At 41.8% G+C, this 13,232-nt stretch overlaps 1 protein-coding gene across 3 annotated transcripts in view; it reads left to right on the top strand.

Moving 5' to 3' along the window:
- The first annotated feature begins 8,459 nt into the window (after positions 1-8,459).
- SNX6 (sorting nexin 6) overlaps positions 8,460-13,232 on the top strand; it is a 110,468-nt gene continuing 105,695 nt past the window's right edge. For 2 of the 3 annotated variants that reach the window (XM_023623861.2, XM_023623872.2), the window contains exons 1-2: positions 8,460-8,723; positions 8,881-8,928. In XM_023623861.2, the coding sequence (XP_023479629.1) occupies positions 8,718-8,723; positions 8,881-8,928 (54 nt within the window). In that variant the 5' untranslated portion in view covers positions 8,460-8,717. The remainder of the gene's footprint in view (positions 8,724-8,880; positions 8,929-13,232) is intronic. The other variant, XR_011428520.1, reaches the window with a different exon arrangement.

Here is a 13,232-nt window from a genome sequence, read left to right as displayed (position 1 = left end):
AGAAGGGGTCATGGTAGAGGCAACTTCTGGGCCAATCTTGAAGGATTGATAGGATTGGGAGAGTCAAAGGTGAGAAGGGAAGTCAGTTTAGGCAGTGAGAACAGAGAAGGACCTTACACTACCTATGCATACCAAAATCTGGGCAGCTCCCCTTTCTGGGCCAGACCACACTTTGATTCTTTTCATTATAGTGAGAGGGAAAGTTTAGCACCACAAATCAAAGGGTTTCCTGGACCTGCCATTCTATTTCCTTCTGAATACATCTCTAAACTCTGCTTCAAGCCCACTCCTGAACTGGAGAGCTTCATGCATCTGGACACACTTCAGCCCAGCTACGTCTGAGCAACAGTACCAAAGAGACAAACAGAAGGGGGTGCCCAGGCCTATGGCTGAGCCTCCCTGGCCTTTTTTTCTGGGAACTGGAAGGATTCTCTGATCCCTGAATGGTTCCTCTCTTGGGACTCCTATGGCAGAAGTTAAGGCTGCCTCACAGGCTTCCTGGGGCTTAACCCCATTAGTCTTTGCTAGAAAGTGGTTCTTGCTCAGGTTCATAGGTCTTAAACAAAGGGATAAGCTACTCCTAGGAAGATAAAAGCAGCAGGGCGAGGCAGCAGGTTTTCCAAACAAGACCTGGGGTTTGTATACATTACTCATTCTCCTTTACGCAAACATGCAGGTATGTTTTCAGAAAAGAATGCAGTGACCTTTGGAAAATCTTTCTTCAGAATTCTACATGTAAGATCCTAAGAAAGAAATTCCCCAAAGTCACTTCATTCTTTTTTCTTTAAATAGAGATATAATTCACATACTCTAAAATCCACTCTTTTAAAGTGAACAATTCAATGGTTTTTAGTATATTCACCATGTGCAACCATCACTACTATCTAATTCCAGAACATTTTCATTACTCTAATAAGAAACCACATACCCATTAGCCGTCACTCCCTATTTGCCCCCTCTGCGCTCCTCCCCCAGACCCTGGCAATCGCTATTTAGTTTTAGAGATGTATGTGTGTCAAGGGACAATTTTCGGTTTATTTTCAAACCTTTCTCCTTAAAAAACACATCAATTAATATCTGGCAGAGCATATTTGTAACAAATGCTCCAAAAAGCATGTTTATAGAAACTTGTTAATAGTCCCACAGAACTTTTTTTGAAAGCAGAGGTGCCTCACTCAGTGTTGCTCAATGCAATTACCAAATTGAAATTTCATCCAAAAGACCTCATCGGGTACTGAAAAATTATAAAAACCCTGTTTGTCAGCATAGTGAATGTAATTGTCACTGTTAAGGTTAATTATGTGTTAGATGACCAAAAGAATAATAGTACCCAGCTCTAAAAGTTCATGTGATATGATTAAGGACAATGACAGATTTCTCAATTCCTGAATTCAGTCTTCGACAGATGAAAGCATAGTATTGATGACAGTGCACGATGGGTAGAGGGACAATCCAAAAACGATTTGAAGTTGCCAGGTTTTTGGTTTTTGGATTAGTCACTTTTTCTGAAGACATTTTGAGTCATCAACATTCTTTGCAGACAAGGACTTTAAAAAATATTCCAGATTCCAAAATACAAGGAAAAGTGGAAGTGAAAAAGCTTCACATGAAAAAAAAGTGAAAAAAAAGGAGTGGAGGGACTCTAGAGAAGTGGTAGAATTTGGAGGAAGTGTATTTTTTATTCTGAAGGCAGAAATTCTTAACTAGAGAAACAATAGGTTATGTGCTGCATAGAGTCCAAAAATTTTGTAAAATCTTTTTTTTTCTACGACCTAAAAAAACACAGCTCTTTCTTATGTTGCACAATAGTGTGTTTTTGAAAATCTGAATAAAATGTAATTTTGGAAATTAAATATTTTAGATGCTCGAGAGTTTTCTGACTGAAAAAGAATCAGAATGATCTCTGGGTAGAATTCTTTGACAGGTAATAGACCATAGGGTCCTTAGCCTGCTCCATTGTGCCTGGAGTGCAAATAAAGTCAGTACACCAGATATTTTATTTCAAATAATTGAAAGATTTGTGCTCTTATTTCTGCTTTTTCTGTAGGGCCTGAATCCTCAAGTGAAATAACAGAATATGATGACAGATGAGAGAAAATATATCTAAATATAGCTTGGTTTCCCTTCTTCTAGAGTATTTCACATCTGGGCTTAGGGGGTTGGGGAATCTTTCATTTGAGCCCTTACGTTAATTTTTCTTTTTACTTATGAGTGTCATATTTCAGGTACTTTCCCATATTTCTTACAAGTTTTTTTATTTTTATTTTTTTTATTTTTTAAAGATTGGCACCTGAACTAACAACTGTTGCCAATCTTTTTTTTTTTTCTGCTTTATCTCCCCAAACCCCCCTGTACACAGTTGTATATCTTAGTTGCAGGTCCTTCTAGTTGTGGGATGTGGGACGCTGCCTCAACGTGGCCAGACGAGCGGTGCCATGTCCGCGCCCAGGATCCGAACCCTAGGCCGCTTAACCACTAGGCCACGGAGCCGGCCCCTCTTACAAGTTTTATGTCTTGTGCCTCCACTGCAGCTCTGTGATGGACGAATGAGGTCATCAAATCATCGATATCAACATGTAACTTAGAAATACTTTAGTATTATGTATGTGCTGCTTCTGTTCTGGGGATAAAGCAAAATTAAACTGTCTTCCACATCTCTCCCTTTAGGAACACATGTTAACAACAGGCAAAAGAAAGTGTGCTAGACTTCAGTTCAATGATCTTTGGCTTCCAAACGGAATTCTTCCAAATAGAATTAGAGGTACTGACATTAATCAATAAATCCACATGTGTCCTGGGGTCTGGATTCTGTAAAGATCATATGCCTTCTTCTCTTGATCCTCACCCTGATCGAGATGAGTAGGTTCACCATTGGTGCTGATTCCCGGGTCTGAATCCCAGGGAAACGGGAGTCCATTGTTTCTCTAAGAGTAGTTTTCATCTCTGAAACATTAGCCTGTCCACCATCATTCTACTGAGATATGACTTTTATTTTTTTGTCCTTCTAGATATGATGTCTGTGTTGCTTACTTGCTTATTGATTCATTTAAATGAAGTGTGATTTGCTTTTTATTTATTTATTTTTGTGAGGAAGATTGGCTCTGAGCTAACATCTGTTGCCAATCCTCCTCTTTTTGCTTGAGGAAGATTGTTGCTGAGCTAACATCTATGCCAATCTTCCTGTTTTATGTAGGATGCCACCACAGCGTGGCTTGATGATTGGTGCTAGGTGTACACCTGCCATCCAAACCTGTGAACCCCATGTGGCAGATGCGGAGCACCAGAACATAACCACTACCCCACCCAGCCCATCCCTGGTTTGCTTTTGTTTTTTAACTCCTAAGCTATGGGGGAGGATCAAGGAACAATGAGATTGACACATTTATTTTGTTCGTCTGATTTGATCCATTAACTGAAGTGAATAATTTTCAGCCTAAAAACTTACTAGAAAAAGATAGTCTTGGATTTTTATGTAATCTTGGGATAGGCATGGTCTTTCTTGACATTATCACTGAAATAGAAGCCTAAAGGAGAAGATTGATGGATCTGAGTACATTAAATTTGAAAACGTGTACATATCAACAACATTATAACCTAAAATTAGAAGGCAAAGTTAATTTAAAAATATGTCTTCATGGGGCCACCCGGTGGCGCAGCTATTAAGTTCGCGTGTTCTGCTTCCGCGGCCTGGGGTTCTCTGGTTTGGATCGCGGGTGCGGACAAGGCATCACTTGGCAAGCCATGCTGTGGTAGGCGTCCCACTTATAAAGTAGAGGAAGATGGGCAACGGATGTTAGCTCAGGGCCAGTCTTCCTCAGCAAAAAGAGGAGGATTGGCGGCAAATGTTAGCTCAGGGCTAATCTTCCTAAAAAAAAAAATTTTTTTAATTTAAAAAAAAATAAAAATTTGTCTTTATCATACCCAATAGAGGGCTTTTATCCTTAATATGTGAAGACTTTTCAAAAGCAATAGTAAAAGTATAAGCTAAGAACAGAAATAGGTAATTCACTAAAGAAGAAACACAAATATCAAATCAACAAAGTGCAAAGTCACTGGTCTTTCACGTAACACGTTAAAACAATGAGATTTCATTTTTAACTTCTGAACAAATTCCAGATCCTCTTCGACTTATGATGGAGTTACATCCCAATAATCCCATTGTAAGTTGAAAATGTCGTTAAGTCGAAAATGCGTTTAATCCACCTAACCTACGGAACATCATAGCTTAGCCTAGCCTGCCTTAAATGTGCTCAGAATGCTTATATTTGCCTACATTTGGGCAAAATCCTCTAACACAAAGCTTATTTTATAATAAAGTGCTGAATATCTCATGTAATTGGATACTGTACTGAAAGTGGAAAACAGAATGGTTGCGTGGGTACGGAATGGTTGGAAGTGTATGGATTGTTCACACTCCTGATCGTGGGGCTGATGAGGAGCTGTGGCTGCCCAGCATCAAGAGTATCATACCTCGTACCGCTAGCCTGGGAAAGGATCAAAATTCAAAATTTGAGATACAGTTTGTACTGAATGCGTATCACTTTTGCACTATCATAAACTTGAAAAATCATAAGTCAAACCACCAAAAGTCAGGACCACCTATATTCAATGAATGTCGTCTTTCATGCTGGCAGTGTGGCAGGCACGGTGCCAGGTTAGAATACTCATGTGGGAAAACAGTAGGAGAGAAAATGGACACTTCGTACAAAGTTGGTGGCAGTATAAGTAAGTATGGCATTTCTAGAGAGTAATTTGGGAATGCGTATTTAAAACTTTTGACCTTGGGGCCGGCCCGGTGGTGCAGCAGTTAAGTGCACACATCCTGCTTCTCTGCGGCCTATGGTTCGCTGGTTCGGATCCCAGGTGTGGACATGGCACTGCTTAGCAAAAGCCATGCTGTGGTAGGCATCCCATGTATAAAGTAGAGGAAGATGGGCACGGATGTTAGCTCAGGGCCAGTCTTCCTCAGCAAAAAGAGGAGGATTGGCAGCAGTGAGCTCAGGGCTAATCTTCCTCAAAAAAAAAAAAACTTTTGACCTAATAATCACACATCTAAAAAATAATCAGAGATATTTCCAAAGATTTAACTACTAGGATGTACTTTACACTATTTTTTTTCCACATAACAAACCAAAATATAAATGATGTCAATTTCAAACTGAAGATTAGTTAAATGCATCAATGTATCTAGCTGATAGAATATTATACAGTTATTAAAATTTATGCTGAAGAACAGAAATATATTTACTATGACATAATATTATAAAGTATGATCGTGAACAATAAAAATACTAATGAGGCATATGCATGGGAAGACATTTAAAAGGATATTTGTCAAAATATGAACCGTGATTATCTCCAAATATTGCATTATAAATGAGATCCATTTTCTCAGAGCTACCATTGCACCTAACAGATTTGGGCAGTGTCAGAGAATATGTCTTTGTTGATTGCTTTGTTGATTGTTATTTAGGAGACCCTGATGGCTTTCTACTCCACATCCATTTCCCTTCCTCTCCTTCCCGGAAACTCAAATTTTATTCAGGTGCCCACATTTTCCTAAGAAGTGTGGTTTGGGGAGGCTAGCCGCAGTCCCAGCCCCAGAGGTAATTCCTGATTGGTCAAGGCTTAGACTCTGAGCTAATCATGGTTCTTCCAGTTCCCTTTAAGGATGGGCATGTGATCCAGTTCTAGTCCGATGAGATAGGAGGGGTCTACAGGAAGGAAAGGAGGCTTCTGAGGAAGTCTTTTCTGCTTATGGATGTTATGTCAGGATGTGAAACTTAAAACTTGACCATGAGGAGAACCAGCCTTAGAATAAGGTTGTCACTGAAGAGGGCAGAGTGGAGAGTGGGAAGGCATCTAGGTCCTTGATGGCACATTTAAGCTACTGATTATACTATGCCCAGAGACTCCTTATTTCTTGATTTTTTGTTGTGAGATAATAAATTTCCTTACTGCTCAAGTTTATTTGAATTGACGTTTTCTGTTACTTGCAGCTAAAGATATCCTCACTGATACAGTACACACTGGAAAAAATGGAGCTCAGCAATCTTCCTGAGGAGAATTTTGTTATAGGATAACTCTGAGGGAGGAGGGAAAAATTAGGACCCAGATGTTGTCCAAAACATAAAAGGATCTCCTAGAATTTGAGGAAATGAGGAATTAGTAAAAATACATTTTGGTGAAAACTTCTTTGATCAGAACATGATAAAAGAAATGAAATGGTTTTCTCCTCTATCTAATTAAATAATTATTTCCTATTGTTAAAGATTTCTTCTAAAAAAATGACTTTTGTTTGACAAAAATGTTCAAAGCAAATACAATTTTCCATTTCCAAAATTTAAAAGTAACTCATTCGTTATTCTCTAAAATTTTACTCTTCTCTAAAATCTTCCAGGACATTTGTTTTTTGCACACTATTGGAAACTATTCACAATGATAACATTTTACTTTCATGTAGCTAAATCTATGAAGTAATCAGATTGTGATTCAACATAATTTGTTCATGAAATCTACATAGAAGTAGGTAATTTCATAGAAATCTAACAAAACAAGATGAAAAATTGATTATTTGGTTAAATGTATTAGAGAAGTGGTTCAGCTTTAATGTCCTCAATTTATTTTATAAGAAGTAGAAGAATCTGTTATGTGTGTTTGTCTTAATTTCTTTTCTTTTAATATTACTTAACATCTATAACTGGTAGTCATTAATATGAGTTACTGATAATTCCTTTTTATTATTCACAAAATATACCTTGCGACCTTTGCTCAGAAAGAAAGGCTCAGATATTAATGAACAACTTTATTATTTCAAGGTTGGGTTCTCTACTTATGTGAGTTTTCAGCTATTAATTTTAACTGCAGTAATTACTATATGTCTTTGTTGATCATTTCAGTTGGCTACTCAGATTTTAAATCCTACCGGGTTTTTTTGTAACTAGTGATTTTAAAGTTTTGACGTTTAAGAATTTCAATGGTTTTGTACAATGTTTCTGGACTTGGCTTAAACGTTGAAATTTAAAACCCTTGGTTAATGATCAGAAGCATTTGAGGTGGTCATATATGGCACTTCTCAACCTTTGTCCCCAAGGACACACCTGATCCTCCTATCAGCTGTATGTAAATCCCGCTCATTAATTGTAGCTCCACTCTTCTCTCTGTATGTAGGAAGTGGAGCTTTACAGGCATTACCTTCAATCTAAGAACAAATCATTAAGAAATATTGGCACTTTTTATCAGCAACAAATTACTGGAACGTTCCTCCTGACACTTCATCGCACTACACTAACACCTCATGATGCCCCATGACTCCCAGGGAAAAACACTGCTCTGTAGTTACTACAATGCCCTGGGAAACAAGAAACAAAAGACAAAAAAAGAGAGTCATCCCCCTTATATTGGAGAATAACCCTTGTTGGGGCAGTAACTTACCCTCTCTATGCTCAGTTCTCTTTACGCGACAAAATGAAAGCTACAGGAAGTTCTCATGAAAGTATTAGTAAGTTTAACATTATCGTTTTGAGAGCTTCAATTTCATAAGATAGTATGGAGGGCTTGGCAAAGAAGGGAGGGAATCAAACGTGGAGAGCCTAGAATCATAGGCTGAAGAGTTGTACTTTTATGTAATGGAGACTTGTAGCAATTATTGAACAAGTTAGGAGCATGATCATCAATAACTATCTTGGGAGAAAAACTAGCAGCAGTGCGTAGAATGGAGGTGAGAGAGATGGAAATAAGAAAAGTTAGCAGAGTATTACAAAGGTCCAGAGGAGAGACGCTGAGGGTAATTGCTGTGGAAGGGGGGTGGGGGGGAGGAATGGGACCAATTTAAGAAGGAATGCAGATAATCAGTTATAGGAGCAATAGGATTTGGTTACTAAATGGTGTGAGGAGTGAGGGAAAAGAAGGAAGGATTTGAATAGCACTTTGAGGTTTCTGGCCTGAAGATCTGAAGATGCTGCTGCCATTAAGTGGGTGAAAGCACAAGGATTGCTTGTTTGTGGGTGCGTGCATGCCTGTGTATGAGTAACAGGTGAAGCGGGGCAGGGGTTAAAAGGAATGATTTTGTCCTGTTGTTTGAAGTGCCTGTGGACACCCGTGTGGTGCTAACCGGCTGGACAGTTAGAGTAGGTCTGGGGACATTTCTTCGTATAAAGGAAAGGAATACTCTTGTAATGCAAACAGCTCATTTTTATAGTACTCAACCATAAGCGCCACAAACCATGAGGTAGTTATTACCTCGCCAGCAGTAAAACTTGATTACAGTCCCTGACTTCTGACTGTGTGAAGGCCCTTGGTTCCCACAACTTCCAGGGGCAAAATGATATTAATTGTGATTAATTATCGTGTGGCACAATACAAAGACTAGACGATTTATTGTGGCTTCCAGAGGGCGCTTGCTTGCTTTTTCGCTGCATCCCTCAGGGAAAGGGAACTGGACAGCTCCCTGGGTGGCCCTCGGCCTTTCCTGGGCGAGAACCAGCCAGGCGCGAGCTGACCCCAGCCAAGTGGGTCCGGGCCCTCCGGCCCTCTCTGAGTCGGCGGCTCCGACCTCGGGCGGGGAGCCCCGTGGCCCTCCTCCCTAGCTCGCGGACCCCGGCCCTGCGCCGGGGCGGGCGGGGCTGCCCCGAGGCCCCGCCCCCTGCCCGCCGCCGCCGGCTCCGCTCGGCCGCGGTGCGGTGCGCGCCTGCGCTGGCCCTCGCCTCGGAGCAGCCATGATGGTGGGTGTTCTCCGCGGCGCCGGGCCCCGGGCGCGCGGTGGGGGCGGCGGGCGCGGGGCGGGAGCCGGGGCCGCGCCGGCCTGGCACTAATGTCTCCTTTTGTGTCTCCCCCACTCCGTCCTCTCCTCCGGCGCGCCGGGCCCCGCCAACCCCACAGGAAGGCCTGGACGACGGCCCCGACTTCCTCTCGGAGGAGGACCGCGGAGTAAGTTCTGCCTCCGCCTCGCCCGCGGGCCCCTCCCTCCCCGCTTCGGCCCGGGGTGTGGTCCCGGGGGTCCTCGGCCGCGCGGCGCCCCCTCCCCGCCGGCCGCCTTTCGGTTTTCTCGCCGCCGCGCCCCGCCCCGCCCTCCTGCAGCCCTTCCTCTTCGGGGCCGCTTCGCTTTGATTTCCCGGGACCGCGGCCGCTTTCTCGTGCCCCGCCCCGCTGGGGACTCCCGGGAGGACCTCCTCCCCGGCAGGGTCGGGGTGCAGGTGGGGAAGTGCAGGTGGAGGCCGGAGCTGGACCCCCGCCCCGCCACTTTGGTGGCGATGAAACCCATCCTCAGACCTTCCTGGCGGCATCCTAATTTTCTCCCCCGTGGACCTCGAACCCGCTCCCGCCCACCCGTCTCTCCCTCTGAAACAGATAATGGCACAGGCTTGTGCTAAATTACCCCTTTGCAAGGGATTTTTACGGTCACCATATCTTAACTCTTCTCCAGTATCCTCTCAGATTTTGCAAAGTGTTGGGAGCCCACGCTGCCTTTACTTTTCTTAATGTCCCCAAAATACGTCTTTTGTAGAGTTCCCTTGTTGTTGTTTTGAGGAGAATTGAATTCCACTTCAGAAAGGGCCTTCAGGGCTCCGACTCCTCCCTCCTACTCTCTCCCCCCATTTGCCTTGGCTGAAGGGTGGTAATCTGTATAGTGCCTTGTACAAGTGAGCACTTGCAAAATATTGATATGTGATGATTCCAGCTCAGCAACGTTCCACATTTAACAGCCTGCACTTCAGTTTTGCATTTTGCTTTTACTTATTCATCTTAGATAATGCGAGACACATCTGTTAGTCGACTTTTGGTAGGCGATAAAATATTTTTGTAAGATGATGATGATAATTAGAAAAAAGTTATTTTTTTCTAATAAGAGATGAAGTAGTTGGTATTAACTGATGACCTTTATAAGAGCTTTCAAATGTTAAAAAAGATGCAGAGGGTGTTATGTACTGTATTTGGGGTTAAATAGGGGAAACCAGCAGATTTCTTTAGGAAATGAGACGAATTGATTATAGCACAAACTGATTTTTCTAAATATAGAGCATATAGCCTTCTTTGTTTGGATAACAACTTTTGTGTCTTATTTTTGTGGTCTACCAGGAAAAGCAAACAGGATTTGCTCTCTTTAAAATCTGACTCGTGTTCAGTAAAAGTATTAATTTTTTGATTTTTATGTTTATGTGAAATTAGAGTATTTTCTGGTGAATATTTGTGTTCCTGACTTTATGCCTTTGGTAAGATTTGCTTATGGAACTGGAACCAATTAAGTAATATGTCCAAAAACTTTTTTCATGTATTACAAAATTAGAGGGAGACAGAGACAAAGAGCGTGCGTGACCGGGAGGTTCTTGTAGAATCTTGTAGATGAAAATTTTAATATGAAAATGGAAAAAACATTATCATGAATTAGAAGCAGTTGTCATAATGAACTTGTATACGTGTCCAGGTCTTCCTTATTTTTGTCCTGTGGAACTGGGTGAATCATTGTACGTAATAATCTTAGCTGGCACTGTGTTAAGCACTTTTTAAGTGTTTCCTTATATCCTCTCATCATCCCTGTGAGGCTTTTAGTATCTGCCTTTTACAGATGAGAAATCTGAACCTTAGAGAAACTAAGTAGTCCGAGGTCCCACAGCCAGTGAGTGGGAGAGGTGGCCTTGAAACACTTGCTTCAGAATCACCTGAGGTGTTTGAAAAACAGTTTCTGGGTCCTCACCCTAGTAAATCAGTCTCATGAGGTGAGAAGAACAGATAACTACTTTTTTTAACAAGCACCCAAGAAGATCCCATTGTGCACTGAAGTCTGATTACGGCTGCACAAAGTTATCCTGCCCCTTCCTTGTTTCAGGAACAGGAATATCTGGCCTGTTTAAATTTCCTTATATTGTGTTTGTCCTGATAGAAATAGATTGCCATAACGAGAACTTTCAGGCACTGCACTTTTAGTTTAGATTATCTTGTTCAGTCTGTTAAGAAGGAGAGTTGATAGAGAAAAAGCATGAAGTGCATATTTGATATGAATTGCAGAGGGGACATCACAGATTCAAAAATAATAGTGCAAGCATTTCAAACAAAGCAGCAAATAACACAAGATTCAAGTCGGTATTTTTAAATAAATTTCTTTAAACAGACTTAAATTTTCATCATGGTATTTGGAACAGGAGAGAATCTTACAAGCTTAAGAAAATAGTGTTTTGTGAGAAGCTTAAAAAAGAGACTTTAAGAATACGCAATATTGAAAATCATTAGCCACTTTTTGATCTCTTCAGCCACACCACTCCATAATGGGGTCCCCCCTCCAAATGAAGGACAGTAACATTATTTAGTAAACAAATGAGCCCTTTGAACTGGACACATTTTACTCTGTGATGCTTGTTAAAAGAGCATTGGGTGCCAGTGTGAAGGTGTAATTCTCTTAGCATTTGATTTGAATTCTAAATAATATGTTTACTGTTTTCAAAATTATTTTGGGTGGAGTAACTACACCTCTCCTGGACTCCTAGCCTTGCTCCTCCCTCTCTGTTCCTTATCTCATTAATGTCTTCATTTTCCGGTCATGCAGGCAGGGAACCTGCATCATCATGTCCTTCATCCCCATATCAGAACAGGCACAAGGCCAGTAAATTTCACCTTGGAAATGGTGTTCATCCCATCCTTCATTTGCATGGCCGCAGTTAGGGTCCTTGCTGTTTCTTGCTTGGATTGTAGCTGTACCTGTCATAAATCGCTGTCTCCAGTCTTTCTACTTTCCAGTCCAGCTTCCACATTACTTCTAGTTACCTAACTAGAATGTTTATATCACAGAGCACCATCAGGCAAAAGGACTTACTCAGACCCCATTCTTTTTGCAGTAAAGTCCAAACTCCTTGGGCTAGCCTTCAACACAGCTCATAACCCTGCCAGGCTGGCTTCGTTTCTCACTATGCTCCCCGCTATCACCGCCGCTCTAGGCTCACTCTACTTTGCTTGTCATTGCCCAAGCATCTCTCCACTTTAATGTCTGCTTTATGCATGCTTTTCAATCTTGTGGACTGCTTTTTTTTCCTCACTTGAATTTGACTTATCTTTCAAGACTTGGCCCAGATGTTTACATTTTCTTTTGTACCTACTCAGTATTTAGCTTGAACACAGTCCACATTTTTTGATAGTTATTTCAGATAAAAATGTGACAGAGATTGTGTTGGCAGAGGATAAGAAGATGAATGTTGGCCGAGGAAGAAGAGAAAGTTCCTGCCCTGAGACGATCACTTGTAGTGAGAGACTTATGATAAAATGCCAGGAGAGTACAAAGGAGAGAGTGGTTCCCTTGGGAGGGGGACTAGTGAATACATAATGATAGCTATACACTGGTATTGCATTTACTGTTTGCCAGGGACTTTCCATGTATCAACTCATGTCCCAAATCCCTGTGAAGTAGGTGCTGCTACTATTCCTACTTTGGAAAGGAAAACTGAGTCTCACAGAGATTAAATACCTTGCCCAAGGTCGTACAGGCGGTGAGAGCTGGATTCAACTCGGGCAGTCTAGCTGTAGGTCCTGGCCTCCTAACCACGGTGCTGCCTCCCAAATGAGCTAAGTCTTAATTGTTGACCAGGAATTTTGGAGGCGCTCAGGGAAGGGGAAGGCTTGCCAGCAGAGAGGATACCATGTATAGGTAATTTGGTTCTACCTGGAGCACTTGTTTTTACTGGAAGCAGGGTTGCAAAGGTAGATATGGATAGTACAGATTAAGAGTGTAAAATGCATGATAAAGACTGTGGGCAGTGGGAAGTCCTGAGGGATTTTACGCTGGGAAAGATAAATGCCCAGAAAACAGCATTGTAGATTACTCTGATGTGGAGAGTGGTTTGAGGCTTCCTCTCAGAAAGCAGAGAAGCCAGTTAACAGCTGTTGCCCAGATGAGAAATGATGAAGGTGGAACTAAGACAGTGGAAAAGGGGACGAAGGAGGGGACATAGCAAAGAGATGTTTACGAGATGGAATTGGCAGGGCATAGTGACTGAGTAAGGCCATGGCTGGGCAGAAGAGAAGGAGAAAATGAATATTGGAGAGAAGGCCAGAGTTAGGAGGGAGATAAGAAGTTGGGTTTCAGACATGTTAGATTTGAAGTACCTATAAGGCATCTAATCCCTTCCCTGCCAAACTAGAATGCAAGATCTGTAAGGATGAGGATCATGTCTTTTCACTGCTCCCTCCCCGGCACCTAGACACTAACTCAATCGAAAGCACTCAGTTGTTTAATAAGTAAATACGTC

This window comes from Equus caballus, chromosome 1, assembly GCF_041296265.1.
Source record: "Equus caballus isolate H_3958 breed thoroughbred chromosome 1, TB-T2T, whole genome shotgun sequence".
Taxonomy (NCBI): Eukaryota; Metazoa; Chordata; class Mammalia; order Perissodactyla; family Equidae; genus Equus; species Equus caballus.
This window is presented reverse-complemented; position numbering and strand designations above follow the sequence as displayed.